Below are 14,076 nucleotides of genomic sequence, written 5' to 3' on the forward strand. Positions count from 1 at the left end.
AGGGCTTGTTCTTTTTTTTTTATGGTATTCATAAAATTCCTGTCATATAACTATATGTTTTAGTATATAATAAAAATGTGTGTGAGTTGTGAGTGCTCTAACCCAGCACTCACAAAATTAAGTGAGAACCAAATGTACCAATTATAGGCCTATACTTTCAATATGGTTCATACTGATTGACCGCTGTATGGTAGCGTAGTACCCTATATATTTTGGACATCATTCTCTGTGAACTCTATCTTCAGATATCTTCAAGGGACAAAAATTCATCATCTATGAAAATAAAAGAATTTAGACAATCATATTGTGGAGCTTGGTAAAAAAAACAACTTGCAATATTGACAGTTTGACCCTAAATAACCAAACAGGTTATATCACAGATCTTACAGCAAGCTGTGTTTCTAAAGTTATTCAAAACCCTCTGTGATTCCATCATTCATCATTGGCAGTCACTGATATGAGTCAGTAACAGAAATGTTTCACTCTACAGCAAATAATCCAAGATGGGAAATGGCCCCATTTAAGTATCAAATAAATGCAGACAGTCACTATGGTCCCTGAGCATCAACACGTAAAAATTCTGACCAGCAAACGAGTGATTTTGATTCATCAGCACTACAGCATAGCTTTAATTTATACTGTACATACAAAACAGAAGGTCTTCAGGAGTTACAAGTATTAAAATAGGTTTTGCATTTCTATATATCAATAATGTTTACAGTGTCACCCTTTGAAGACAGGAATTAAATGAGATCAGATGACAATTACAGTATATACAGTACAATTAACCTTGATACCTACAGCATTAACATAACATGTACACTAAGAAACAAAGATTGAAGAGCCAACAACTGATGGTTTTTGCTCATTTGATCAGTACAGCACACCAAGACAAAATCATTTCAGTTTCATCAAATTCCACCTGTCAGTTGACCTGGGATTTGATTGGGACATGGTGGAAAATTCACCCCAACATTAGGAGGCCCAACAGAGGCTACTTTTAAAAATAATGGTTAATGTTTGGCTAGAGATACACTGCAAGTAGCAGCAAACCAAAAACCAAAAGCAAGCCTCACATTTCATTGCAAAGGGATCCAAAAGAAAGTTTTGCATTGCCAACTGAAACAAATCACTGGTATGGTTTCAAAATGCTGCACACTCCCGCATTAATCAGCTTCTTTTAATATTGATCCATCTGTCAAAAAGAAAACCATTAAACACATTAGGAAAAGGGTTAGAAGGATGTAAGAAAATCAATAACAAAAATGTTCCCATTTTTAGAGTATCAATAAAAAGTAAATGGGGGAAGGCAAAAGGTTTAATACAATACGTGGTCAGAAAATGCCAGGACGCCATTGACTTCTGTCTTTATGTGTTCCTGCTGAATGAGAAAGTGTGCCTCTGGAAATTATTCTTTTATACTTAGAGTGTAATTAAGTTTACCGATATCAAGTCTGACATTTAATTCAGACAACTTTCAAATTAGCTCTGCAACACAATGCAGCTAAAGATGGGAATGAAACTTTAGCTTCATGTTGTCTTGAATAACTGGACTTTTGTCAGGTGTTTTTCCAAGAAAGTGTTGGTGGAGAGGAAGAAAAATACTCTTTTGTTTCTGTGATGATTCTGCAGGCTCAAGAAAATACCGCTGTTAACGCAATAAAGAATGTGGAAGGAAAACATCCATTTGTTTGTGTTCATTCAACTAACCAATAGGTGAAGCTCACTGCGTTTTGCCCATTTACAATCTTGTCATTTTATGGTGTGAGAGGTAAATCTTTAAAATCAGTCAACTAGTGTTCAACCATCTGGGTCAAAGATGCTACTGCTCCAATTAGCCATTAGATCATTAAATCAACAGAATGAAACATCTATTTTATATATCATAGATGAATTTAATGGCAAATACAACCTAGGCAGTTAACTAAATTAAAAAACCAATTTATTTTCACTATTATTACTTGTACTGTTGATCTGTTAAAACTGGGTTTCACAGACCTTGGTGCAAAGCCAAGATGACCTTGTGCAATGGACAGGACTATAAAACAATACTTATATTTCATATAAGATATATGTTTTAACATGTCACAGTAGGAAAAAGCACAGGTGTAAACAATAAGATTAATGATGGCTGAATTCCATTTAGCTGCTTTGGTTTCAGGGTCCTGCTATAGGGCATGCTGGCTCACTGGGACACTTTAATGGAAGAGAGGCACTGTTAATGTTATTAGTAACAGGTGTGCTTTTCCTACTGTGACAAGTCAAAATGTCTTCTGCGAAGACAAAAACATTCAATACAGACATGATGGTGGATGGAGTAAAAAAACAAAAACAGAAGTCTAACATTGAAATTCAAGTGATTAAAATACACAAGATCCATCACCAACTGCTTTTGGACAAGATTATGTAATTTGGTGAGAGAAACTAGCGCTGCCTGATATTATAATTGAGAAGGACGTCACTCTGTGCTTTTGTGAAGAATCAATATCGCATCTTAGCTGTTAAATGCAATTTTATTAATTATAAGCCACAAGAAATTGTGGCTGTAATAAGCATTGCAATAATGTATAATGCCCATCTTTAACCAGCACCTTGTACCAGTGAAGCTGAAATGGTTGAAACTGGGTTAGAACAGAGCAAACAGCATTTTTTTACATTTATGGTTAAAGTCTAATGGTGATACCTGGAAATGGCTACGCAGACAGCTAATAAAATTAATGTCACTTCAAAAATGGGCTGCGAGGACATCATGTTGTCCAGTTTTCAGCCCTTTTGACGCAACATGAGTATGAAGAGAGAATAAACTTCACAATTATGAATTTGCAATGACATTCCTTTATCATCCGTTACGCATTTCAAGTTTACACTGCACAGGGGAACGCATGGAAAACACAGCATGAATATAAACATCTAAATCTCTATAGTTATAAAGTTTATTATAACGTAATTTTAATGTTTCTACTCATTTCCTGTTATTCTCTGCTCCCTGTTAATATAGATTTTGGTAGTCTTTAGCGAAGCTTTCCAGAATCTGACCAGTTAAAGCTGTTGATGTCGAGTACCCGTTCAAGAAAGTGACTCAAGACTATGGTAGACCTTTAGATCAAGCTAGTTTCAAACCGGATATTCAACTATACAGTTTTTTCCTCAGTATAATTCATACAGTGTACTATCAAAAATAAAAGGCTGTGAAATTATCCATATCCCGTATGTATTGGTGCTTGTATATTTCTCCCACCTTTAACTGCTTGTCATAGGAAAAACAAAATATGAAAATAAGTGTACTGCTCTTTACTGAAATGAATAAAAGTACAACTCACATATACATAATGACGAATAAGGTGTTAATAGAGGCAATTCTTTCTATTTTGATTTATGAATCCAACTTTGTCAGGATGGGTTTATTCTTCAAGATTGCTTGACTTTCTCTTTTTTTTCTTAATCTTTACATGGAATTTGAAGACACATGAGTACCACCTATTTAAAAAAGGTACCAGTGCTCAGTGTAAAAAAAATAAATAGAAAAAAAAGATTTAGTCGCATCACCATTTCCTGTAAATGAGGGCGCAGTCTGCCAGTCACCTGCAGAGGTTTACTTTCTTGTGCGTTAGTATGTGATTCTACAATCTTGTGGATACTTTTCATGTGTGCACTCTATACATTTTTTTCTTGTGAAAATAAATATACAATTTACATGAAAGTTAATGGGCATCTATAAATGACCAAAAGGGTCCCTTATGCATTTGGAAAAAACTAAAGTAATCTAACAGAAATTAAAGAAGCCTCTAATTCCCAGAGATCTACTTCACATTACTTTACCTGAGCAACTACACCAACCTTTTGATTTTTGTACCCCAAAAGGAACACAAACTAGCTGTTGCCATATCACAATGCACAATACCAACCAGATGGCCTATCATTTTACCCTAACATCAATAAAGTGAACAGCAGATGTGGGTCTGCTCATGCTCAATTTCAGTATCCATTTCCACCTATTGCACAACTGCAAAAATCACTATTTCAACTGAATGTGCAGCTGTAATCCTGACATTTCAGATAGCCACAGCCAAGACCTGCTCAGAACTTTCTGATTACAGTTGTTAGAGGATGAGTATAGAACTGCACTAGAGATCGACATAACTTTCAACAAATATTAAATCAGAGATAACTGGCTAAAGAGCCCGATGCTGGTATTTAATATCGCCATAATCACGTCAGCATCTACACAAAAAGAACAACAACAAAAGGCTCGAAGAAACTAGGTGTTCATGTTTGTCCTTATGAACACAAAACCGTTTAGCAGTCTGTTTTGGGAGCAAAGGGCACTGATGCTCTCCTCCCACCAGAAAAATAAAATCTCAATGCTGTAACCAATCCCTGACCAGATGGGCAGACAGGAGTCAGTGTTCCTGCTGGATGCCAAGTCTGTCTCAGGCTTCATAAAGCCACAGTGTGACATCAGGTTTGCAGTCACTCATTGACGTCCCAGATTTCAGAGAGCAGCGGGGGAAGCTTCTTGTCCTGGAGACGAAGGGCAAAAACCTGCTCCGAGTGGACGCTACTTAGTGTACGAAGGCTCACCAGCTTCATCAGCATACGGGGAAACATCAGGTGATCCTGAGGAAACCATTGAAACAAAACTTAAAAAGAAATACTACTAGGAAAGGAGAGGAGATTTTCAGTCCTTCAATCACTTCTGCAACATGTTTGTAGGAATGACTTACAATGTTGATGTAAAACATATATATATTTTAAGTGGCTTACGTTCAGTAGCAGCATTACAGTAAAAACCACAGGGCACTTACATTTGGTCTCTTTATCATGATGTAAGAGCGCAGTGCGTCCACGTAGGGTTGCTGCAGCCTCTCCACCAGATCATGATCCTGCACGTTTGGCCGATCTAAACAGAGTTTAACAAACAAAAACAAACAAACACCTGTTAATCTTTTTGATTACAGATTATCAGATGTTTTGGGGGTAAAATGTGATTCATGCTTTCTGAAAACAACTCTTAACAGCCCATTTGTCCATTAAAGAATTCATAGGGCAGTATTAGCGCTAAATACATATTGAGTCTTTTATTCTGTGGATTCACTGCAGGTTGTGTAGTTTTTGAATTCTGACCTGCAGAAAATATGTTTATGGCGATGAGCAGGGCATATTCAGCCTCGTCCAGATGCAGGTCATTCATTCCTTTTGAAAACTCAAAGATGGGGTTAATGAATTCAAACTGAAGCCCTGAGGAGGTGAGAGAGACAAGGAAACGAAAAGTCACGTTAAAGACGGAAATGTGGTGCAATACTACACTAATTATAGGAAACAGTGAAGCAACAAATGTTTTTCTATATAAATTACATGTTTAACATACCATTTTGTAACAACTATACACAGCATTTATGAGTTTCATACGTTGTATTTCATATCTGATGGTGAGTGTCTAGTTGTTGACAAAATATGTAAAAACTTAACAACATGTAAGACATATGCAATACTGGCAATCAGATAAAGGTGACGCCTAATATTCATGTCTTCCACAAAGGTTTGACAGGCACAAATGAGCAAATTAACCTGCTTTGGCGAAATCCTCCTTGTTATAGCTGAAATCCTTCAGAAACGTAATGCTATCGATAGCAGGGTTGTACCGCCGAGATGTCTCGAGCAGCATAATCTGAGGAAGACAAACACATCTTGGTGAGTAGAATATTAAAATAAACTAAAACCAAACTAAGAAAAGAAGATATTCAAAAGAAGTTGTCAATATTATGCAGTCTGCAATTAAGTTTTCATAACAGCACTGCTGAGGAGTAGAATGTCCGTCGGTGCCAACTTATTTTGAATGTTGTATGCTAAAACTGCAAATAATTAAAGCCTTATTACCATATTTTGAAATGAGTCCACTGTTCTTACTTCTAGAAAATTGCATTTAGTTCACTTGTAACATATTCAAGAAAGTGTTGATTCAATCAATGATGTTCAGTTTGATGTAAGCTACAGCTCCAAGAAACAATATCCATTGCAATGACAAACCTCAATGGTAGACGTCTTCAGTAGAGCGATCTGGTCCTCCCTTGTGAGCTCCAGGAAACCAGGAAGCTGCTTAGCAAAATCCACAATCTCCTGGACAGACATGATTGCTAGCTCAGTGAAGTGGGCGAACCGCTGCTGACGCACTTCTCGGTTCTGCAAGTCCTGACTCTGTGGCCACGGCTGTCAACATAAATTTATGAATTTATTAACATTGAGCAAACATTCCCCTGATGTGTTTTCAGAACAGCAAAGCAGCAGACACAGCATATTCTAGGTTTCAACAGCAGAGGAGCTCAAATATGCTTCTAGAAGACATTGACTAGAGATATCTGTGACTCTCAATGTACCCACACACATCAGCAGTCATACCGTAACTAAATTTTGTCTCTATAGCAGCTCTATTTTATCCTAAAGCTGCCATGACCTGGCAGAATACTGCTCACCCACATTGAATAACTATCCTGAATACAGCTGCTGTTACTTATTCTTTAAGATAGTGGAGAGAAACAGGAAATGTGGGGAAAGAGAGTAGGGGAATGACATGCAGCAAACGTCTGGCCAGCTGTGGATCGAACCAGGGACTCACTACTCAGGGCATTTGTCCCCATGTGGACCATCTGGTCACTATACGGTTTAATAGTACATTGAGAGACAATTAACTGGTCAAAAACAGCCCAAATCTATCCTCTAAGATGTTCACTTACCGTCACTTTCGGTCGGTCAAGGAACGACCTCTTGTTGCATTGCTTCTGCATGGCCACCAGCTTCTCAATCATCTCCTGTTGCTGTGGATCCAGTGGGGCTGCTTCCTGTGGAGGGGTGGGAGTGACCACTGTGGACGTGCGTGCCGTTTCATCCTCATGCTGTTTCTTCATCTTCTTCAGTCTGATTTGTTCCTCAGAGAGCACACCTGCAGGTCAAAAGAGGGATGCACATCGTGACTAAAGCTCAATCCCAGAATTAATAGGATGTTCCATTTTATTCTCATGATTTTCACTCTGGCTGCAATCCCACATGCCTACAAAAGCAGAGGAATCTAAATTTTCTCTATCTCTGATTCATATGGCATACAAAACACTCACACTGCTCCAACATGCCCGCCTCCCGACACTTGCGCAGGCGGCACTGCTGGCACTTGCGGCGCATGTACATGTCCATTTCACAGCGGCCGTTGTTCTTGCAGGAGTACTGGGCACTTTTAATGACGCTGCGTCGAAAGAAGCCCTTGCAGCCCTCACAGCTCAACACATTGTAATGGAAACCAGAGGCCTTGTCGCCACATACACTGCACACCTCATTGCCAAGCATCTTTGGAGCAGGCCCCTTCTTTCTCTTCACTGGCTGACCATCTACACACACACAAAAAAAAAAAGAGGTGATCAACCATATTAAGCACTTTCAACAATTTCAGTAAAGGAAATTCTCTGAGGCAGCATCTTTTATATAGAGGGTTATTCAATGGGTGCTGGAGCTAAGTAATGTCTGCTTGTCCACCCTCATTTGAATGAAGAAAGGCAAGTATTTCTAGGCATCCTATCGAAGCCGAGATAAGGAGAGACAGCTCTGTATGCAAAACATGCAAGTACATAATTGCAAGATATAGAATGCAAATTCACTGAGTCAAGCACATCCTCTCATACTGTATGTCTTGTGAGTCCAGACTGTCTGCATATTCAAAGAAAATACATTTTATTTCTAAATGAAAAAAGGGGTGTTGCGACAGATTACTTCACATCAAATTCAAAATGTGTCAGGTGTATTAATTCACCTGTATAGTCATTTTTAAAGGCTGCAACTAGTGGTGGGCTGTGAAAGTTTCTCATATTTTGTTAACCCCCATTAATATACAAGTTTCAAAACGGCAACAATAGACTGCATTAGACTATACAGGTGTACCTAACAAACTACCTCAGTGTGTAACTATTCAAATTAATTTGAAACGCTTATTCTGCAATTAAAATAGAGATTTAAAGAAACTTTACTAAAATTAGTAGGCCAACAATTGTAGCATAAAAAGGGTCAAACTATGGGTTAGACATGTCTGAGATTAAGAGATTAGCAGAAAACAATTCTGGTTAGTCTAGTCTGTGGAAGTCACACTATTCCAATTACACACACACAGACATACTTGAAGAAACACTTCTAGATTTATGACTGGTATATCAGGAAAATATACTTCCATTTCACTGCATCTTAACCCAAATTAAGTAAAAATGGGCATAAAGGTACTCTGGATTTAGCCGTTCATGCTCTCACGGTTTGTTTGTTTTTCAGGATGGTGATGCACTCAGTGATGTCTTGTGCTTCAACGATGACTAATGGTAGTGACAAAAGCAGCAACATTTACAGAAACAGCACATTGCTTTTCCAGATACGCGAGTAGACACTCCCTCTAAAAAAAAAAGGATGTGTGCCATTTATTTTAGTTTATTTTATACATGCTATTTTTTTTAACATTTAAAGCCTTTAATACAACAAGTATTTAAATGTAATGTCACTTCTGGAGAGAAACATTAAAGTTGTGTATTGCAGCTATTTGAAGTAAGTACTTTTCTCTCACCTATGTTGGCAGATGTGTCCCCTGCAGCTGGATCCAGCTTAATGTCATTTGGCTCTATGAGCAGAGGGCTGCTCATCTCAGTCAGTGAAGGGCCATTATGAGGGGGGACGGGGAAGTCATCTGGGTGGGATAGGTCGGCCAGCGACAGCAGGCCATCATGCTTCATTGTGGTACTTCCACTGCTCTCCTCAACCATGCAGTCCAGCTGCAGCTCAGAGGCCCCGTCAAACACCTTACTCTCATCTGACAGAGGAGACACAAACACATTCAAAACAACCACCAAACACCTTTTACCACTGTGACAGGAGTCCAAAATAAACGTCGACACTTATCAGCCAAAAGCTGGCACACAACAGAAACACACAGATGATATAATACAATACTCATAGGATAAATACTACTTCTGTAACGTGTTTAATATTGAATTTCTGCTGAAGCAGCACTTTTGTTTGAGGCTGTAGAAATCAAAGCAGTCATGTGCCACATATGGATGCATTTCAGATAACTAATTAAGCTGACCTCATGCATGAACTGGATTATATTATAAATCAAGATGTTCCTTTTACAAAATGATGGTCGATAGAATAAAAATATCAGGTTGTATAACCACTTGTAGAGCATACAAAAAGAAAAACCTTTGAGGCATAGTAAAACAAAGACATGTACTGAGAGAGCTGAACCCTGTCCAGCCTGATCTTACACAGTGGACTAATATAGAAGTGGCTCCTCTTACCATGACCAACATCTGGGATATCAGTCACAGACAGCGTGGACATCTTCTGCACAGCAGCTTGTCATTACGAAATCAACGTGTACCTGTATAAAAAAACAACAATCACACTCAAAATAAATATAACCAAAAAAATAACTCAAGAAAAAACAAAAGTCCCTGGAAGCGATTTTTTGCTTGCATGATGATCTTATACAGCACAATGCAGTTCTTAGAAAGATCTAAAATAAGTCTTGAAATCAATTTAGATCCTGTCTATTAGAATGTCTGTGCATGCCTACTGGCTGCAAAAGCAGAAATGAAAGTTTGTCATGTGTCCCGTATAGATGAATTTCAGGAAACTGATTCAGCAGACACACACGCATGATTTTTTGCTATTCTTAACCTGCCTGCAAGAAGGAAAACCAGCTTAAAAATATAGACCTCCTGTAGTTTGTTGTGATGAATAAAAATAACTGAATTCATGACTATTATCAATTGCCAGTTTATCAATTTCACTTAACTGAAACAAATATTTAATACAACAGTCTCTCAAAAAATCCAACCTTCATGAAGTTTATAATGTTCAGTTTTTGTTAATACGGTTTTAGAGAAGTGTTGATTCAACTTTACGGTCATTTCAGAGGTTGTCATCAGTGGTGCTGCTGAACTGTATTATGTTATACATAGGGGTGTTTCTGATATCTAGTCTATTGTCTTTGATATAAATGGGGTGGATAAAATAAACAGATAGGAATGTATGTTACTGCAAAATGCAGTGAATTAAATACCCAACAAATAAAGGTACTTTATCACATCCTCCAAAATCCTGAAATAGTACTATAAAGCAGGAACATAAACCAGAAAGGTCTAATACAACCAGTACATCAGTGTAACCACCATCTCTGATAGCTGACATATTTCTGTCACCTAATGATATAAAACATTATATTTAACAACGCTAATTATTAATTATTGTAACTACATGGCAACAGTGGACAGTAAGCTCAGTCAGAGCTTTGTGGTATTAGGCGGAGTGTCAAAACCAAAACAAGCCTCAAAACTGGATATTCTGTTTAGAACCTGATTCACAGGTAGGGCCACCACTCCTGCAAGGTATCACAATATAACAAGATGCACAGGCACTGTGCCAATCTACTTGGTATAAATATGTTATTCGCTTACATATCGCGGCCTGGTAACGATCTCTAAAACTTTCTGTCAGGCCCTGCCATATACAAGTGCACAAAAGGTATCAGAACAAAAAGTTACCTATGAGATACTCAAGACAGTCACAACAAAAATCATAAAGGTTGGTGACCTAAATGCTAGACAGATAAGAGAATGAAGGAACAACTGTGATTGCATAACTCTTATGTTCAGCAGAAAGTAAAGGGAAAAAACATAATAAAAACACAACACATGAAAGCTACTACAGCGATGATGGCAGTAATTTTCCAAGCCCCACTGATAAGCTTCTAAATACCATAGTAAACCAGTAAAGTTGTTATTGTTGACTAATATTACACTAAAATGAGGAAAAGTACGACTATGACTAATACTATGTTTGCCTAAAATCATCCATGTCAGCATTTAGCAGCAACATCTCAAATTTGCTGCAAAACAAAAAAGGGAAGGGAAGGAAATGCTAATGGTATTTTTTCAATACTACTATATTTTTCCATTAAAACTAATTAATGTTTCCACTCACAATTAAAAAAGCATTTCACTCCAGATAACATAAGTCAATGCCTAAATAATCAATATCAGAAAGGACAACATTTTGTCAGCTCAAGTGAATCTGCCACAGTGACTCTGTGACAGGCATAGTGTTGGACTGACCTTACCTCTGAAGTTGATGTCTTATTTATCGTCTACCCATCTTGCCCATGCGAGTCCACAACCTCAGTGTGTCAATATCCCTGAGCTGATGGAGGACTTGCTTGCCTGATGAGCCTTGAGGATGCCAAAACCCCTAGTGACTTATTGGGCGGAAGTTTAATGACTCGATATCTTGAAGAGAGTGAGTAGGAAAGAAGACGAGTCCTTTTCTACAATGCCCAATGGGAGATAGGAGAGAAAACAGAGAGAGAAAGAGAGGGAGGGGGGAGGAGGGAGGGTGAAAGAGGGAACACAAGAGGTTACTATTGGTCATTTGCATGGCTCTTAAATCCCCACAGGGCTGTGGTGCTCCAGCCTTTTCCTCTTTTGAGTATTTAAGCAAGCCATTTAATTCATACAACCTCACACCACAGAGACACCTAAGGATGACCCCATCTTTTCTCCAGTTCATTCAAAAATATCCCACAGCGTATGTAAAGAGATTTCACAAAAACAATATTATGTCCCGCTTGAATGTGTCAATCATTTAAATGAAAGAGACAGACTCTAACCTGGGGGTATCGAGATTCAGGACAGGTCTAATATTCACATATTGAGAAACCACAAATCAATATGTCACACGTCATGTCAGCATAGCGGATCATAAGTCTACGCTTGTTTTACTTTTGTCATAACAAGCTCTAAGATCTGTTTTACAGACAAAGGGTGGTAATCAAAAGGTATCAGCTTTTATTGGGTGAATTCACATTCTTTGGCTGTAAACTTTTCTACTCTGCCTGTGACCTCATGTCATCTCCACCCCGATCTCTCTGTTCAAGTCCAATGTCCCCTGCATCTTATCAGCCAGTCACCTTTGTCCATGTGCATGTTTTCATAGCCTCCTGGAAATGAAAGGACATACCAACAAAAATCAATAAAGCACTGAATAAAACCAAAGTCTTTGATTATATTTAGCACCTTTTTTCCCAACGTTGTGTTATTACTCACACAATCATCACTGACATGTTCTGAACAGTATATAATCTACTTGCATAATATGTTACAAAAATCCACAACTCCCTTGACGGACCTGGTTTCCTTCTATAACAGATTATAACTTAAAACACAGGACCAGATCCTATCTTACACATATCAACGAGTCAAACCCCAGCTTGCTCCATGATAAACAATTTTATAATTCAACTAGATTTGTAATGTCAAAACAATATCTTGCTGACACCCCAAATTGGACTTGATTTTTTCACAAAGACCAAACAATTTATTTTTCTATTAAGAACATAATTGGCAGATAAAAGGATAATGAAAATAATATTTAGTTACAGCCATATTAGCAACACTGTGCTGAGGTCATTAACAAAGCCTGCAGCAATGTCCCAGTCACTGTCAGCAACCATTGGTGGAGTGATAGTTAGAAACATGTGTTCATAAATGCTTCAGTCAGTAAACCAAACTTCAGCGTACAAATACAGTCAGCATGACTGAGTGGGAAATGTCCCTTTCTCAAAGTACCAACGGATGTAACGCCCTTCGGTGAAGCAAAACTGGACTACCATACTCAGCAACAACTTGATGTGAAAGCAAAGAGTCAGTGCTTTCAGGTGTCACAGGCTCCAAAATGAATCAAAGTTCCCACCAACACATTGATGGAAGAAGAAGTACATTCAGTGCTTCAAGGCCTTGCAGACCCACCCAGATGTTTTCACTTCTTCTGACTAGAAACCCCAGCTTATGTTAACATTGGGTGGAGCTGTGCTGGGAATTATGTAAGGTCATCAAACTAATAAAAAAATGATAAAGATGTAAGTCATCCCGTACTGACAACAGGTGCAACAGATGTCAAGTCTGTACACGCCCCCACAGAGGACTAATCAGGCAAAATAAGTGAAACCACCTCTGTGGGTAAACCACGGATGTTCAGGGGCTATCAGTTACAAAGTTGTTTAGACGCACTCACACACAAATATATAACACTTACAACAATATAACAAAAGCATATTTAGCAAAGGAAATATTTAAGACCAAACTGTTACAGCCTGGCAGCCTTTGTCAAGCTACATTTGCAATTAGCCTCGGTGGTTGGTTAGTTAGTTAGCTTAGTTGTCAACTGACAATTTACGTTAGTAACATCACCATTGTTTCACAATCGTGCTATGTAAATAACGGAAAGACCAAGTCGTATTTTAAAGCACATTCACCAAGTTTCTAGTTGACAATGTTATGTCGTGGTTGTTTCGACTACATACTTGCTGCTAACATTAGCCAAGTTAGTTGGCTAGCCAGTTAACCAACCTTATTGTCAGTTAACTGGTAGGCAACCAAATGTAGCTAGCTAGCTACAAGTTCGGTTTGTAAACATTAGCTAACGTTAACAGTATTTGTACCAATCGTTAACTCGTTAGCCTTCAAACATTGCTAGTCAAAAATACAATGGGATGTTTAGGTGAGATTAGCTTCTTGGTCAATCCAAACAAGGCCAATATCGTTAACGCTAGCCTAACACCCCCGCACTCGAAAGGAACTCCCTTTTAACAACTTCAACTTAGCTAGCTTAGCTAACTTCACATCACAGACACAGAAAACATAATAAAAGGCAAAAATGGTTGACTTGCCAGAGACTTCACGAGCCTGCGACTACTTGTTAGTTATGGTAGGATACTCCGTCGGTTCGTGGCTGTTGACAGCGGCTTTGACAACCGGAGCTAGCATGTTAGCTCGTTAGCCAGCGTAGTTAAATCATGTGATTCAGCGGCCCCGGGCAGCTCAGGCTGCGGCTGGCGCAGCAGGAGACAGATTTCATCAGGCTGAGAGCTGGAGGAGAGGGAGTTTACTGCCCTGTGCTCAGCCTTACAGGCAGCCGGAGTGTGTAAAGTCCCAACAAGCTTCTCAATCAAGTGGTAATGTTCGGGTAACAGGAAACCTAAAAGTAAAGTAAAATATG

At 38.5% G+C, this 14,076-nt stretch overlaps 1 protein-coding gene across 1 annotated transcript; it reads right to left on the bottom strand.

Annotated features, from left to right (window-relative positions):
• Positions 1 to 614: 614 nt before the first annotated feature.
• nr1h3 (nuclear receptor subfamily 1, group H, member 3) lies at positions 615 to 13,815 on the bottom strand. The gene is made up of 11 exons (XM_070902981.1): positions 13,748 to 13,815; positions 11,144 to 11,347; positions 9,321 to 9,403; positions 8,588 to 8,830; positions 7,110 to 7,376; positions 6,732 to 6,937; positions 6,028 to 6,207; positions 5,569 to 5,668; positions 5,125 to 5,238; positions 4,806 to 4,900; positions 615 to 4,617 (listed from the first exon to the last, which is right to left on the bottom strand). The coding sequence occupies exons 3-11, from the start codon at positions 9,361 to 9,363 to the stop codon at positions 4,471 to 4,473; spliced, it is 1,395 nt and encodes a 464-aa protein (XP_070759082.1). The 5' UTR covers positions 9,364 to 9,403; positions 11,144 to 11,347; positions 13,748 to 13,815; the 3' UTR covers positions 615 to 4,470.
• Positions 13,816 to 14,076: the final 261 nt, after the last annotated feature.

This window comes from Enoplosus armatus, chromosome 1, assembly GCF_043641665.1.
Source record: "Enoplosus armatus isolate fEnoArm2 chromosome 1, fEnoArm2.hap1, whole genome shotgun sequence".
Classification (NCBI taxonomy): domain Eukaryota; kingdom Metazoa; phylum Chordata; class Actinopteri; order Centrarchiformes; family Enoplosidae; genus Enoplosus; species Enoplosus armatus.

What these genes read in the sequence shown, in the direction of transcription:
- nr1h3 (XM_070902981.1), bottom strand. Translation starts at nt 9,363, where the DNA reads ATGTCCACGCTGTCTGTGACTGATATCCCAGATGTTGGTCATG. An exon ending in TGAAGACGTCTACCATTGAG is followed by an intron (nt 5,669 to 6,027) that starts GTTTGTCATTGC and finishes TGTCTTCCTCAG; the next exon opens with ATTATGCTGCTCGAGACATC. An exon ending in TCATGATAAAGAGACCAAAT is followed by an intron (nt 4,618 to 4,805) that starts GTAAGTGCCCTG and finishes TGGTTTCCTCAG; the next exon opens with GATCACCTGATGTTTCCCCG.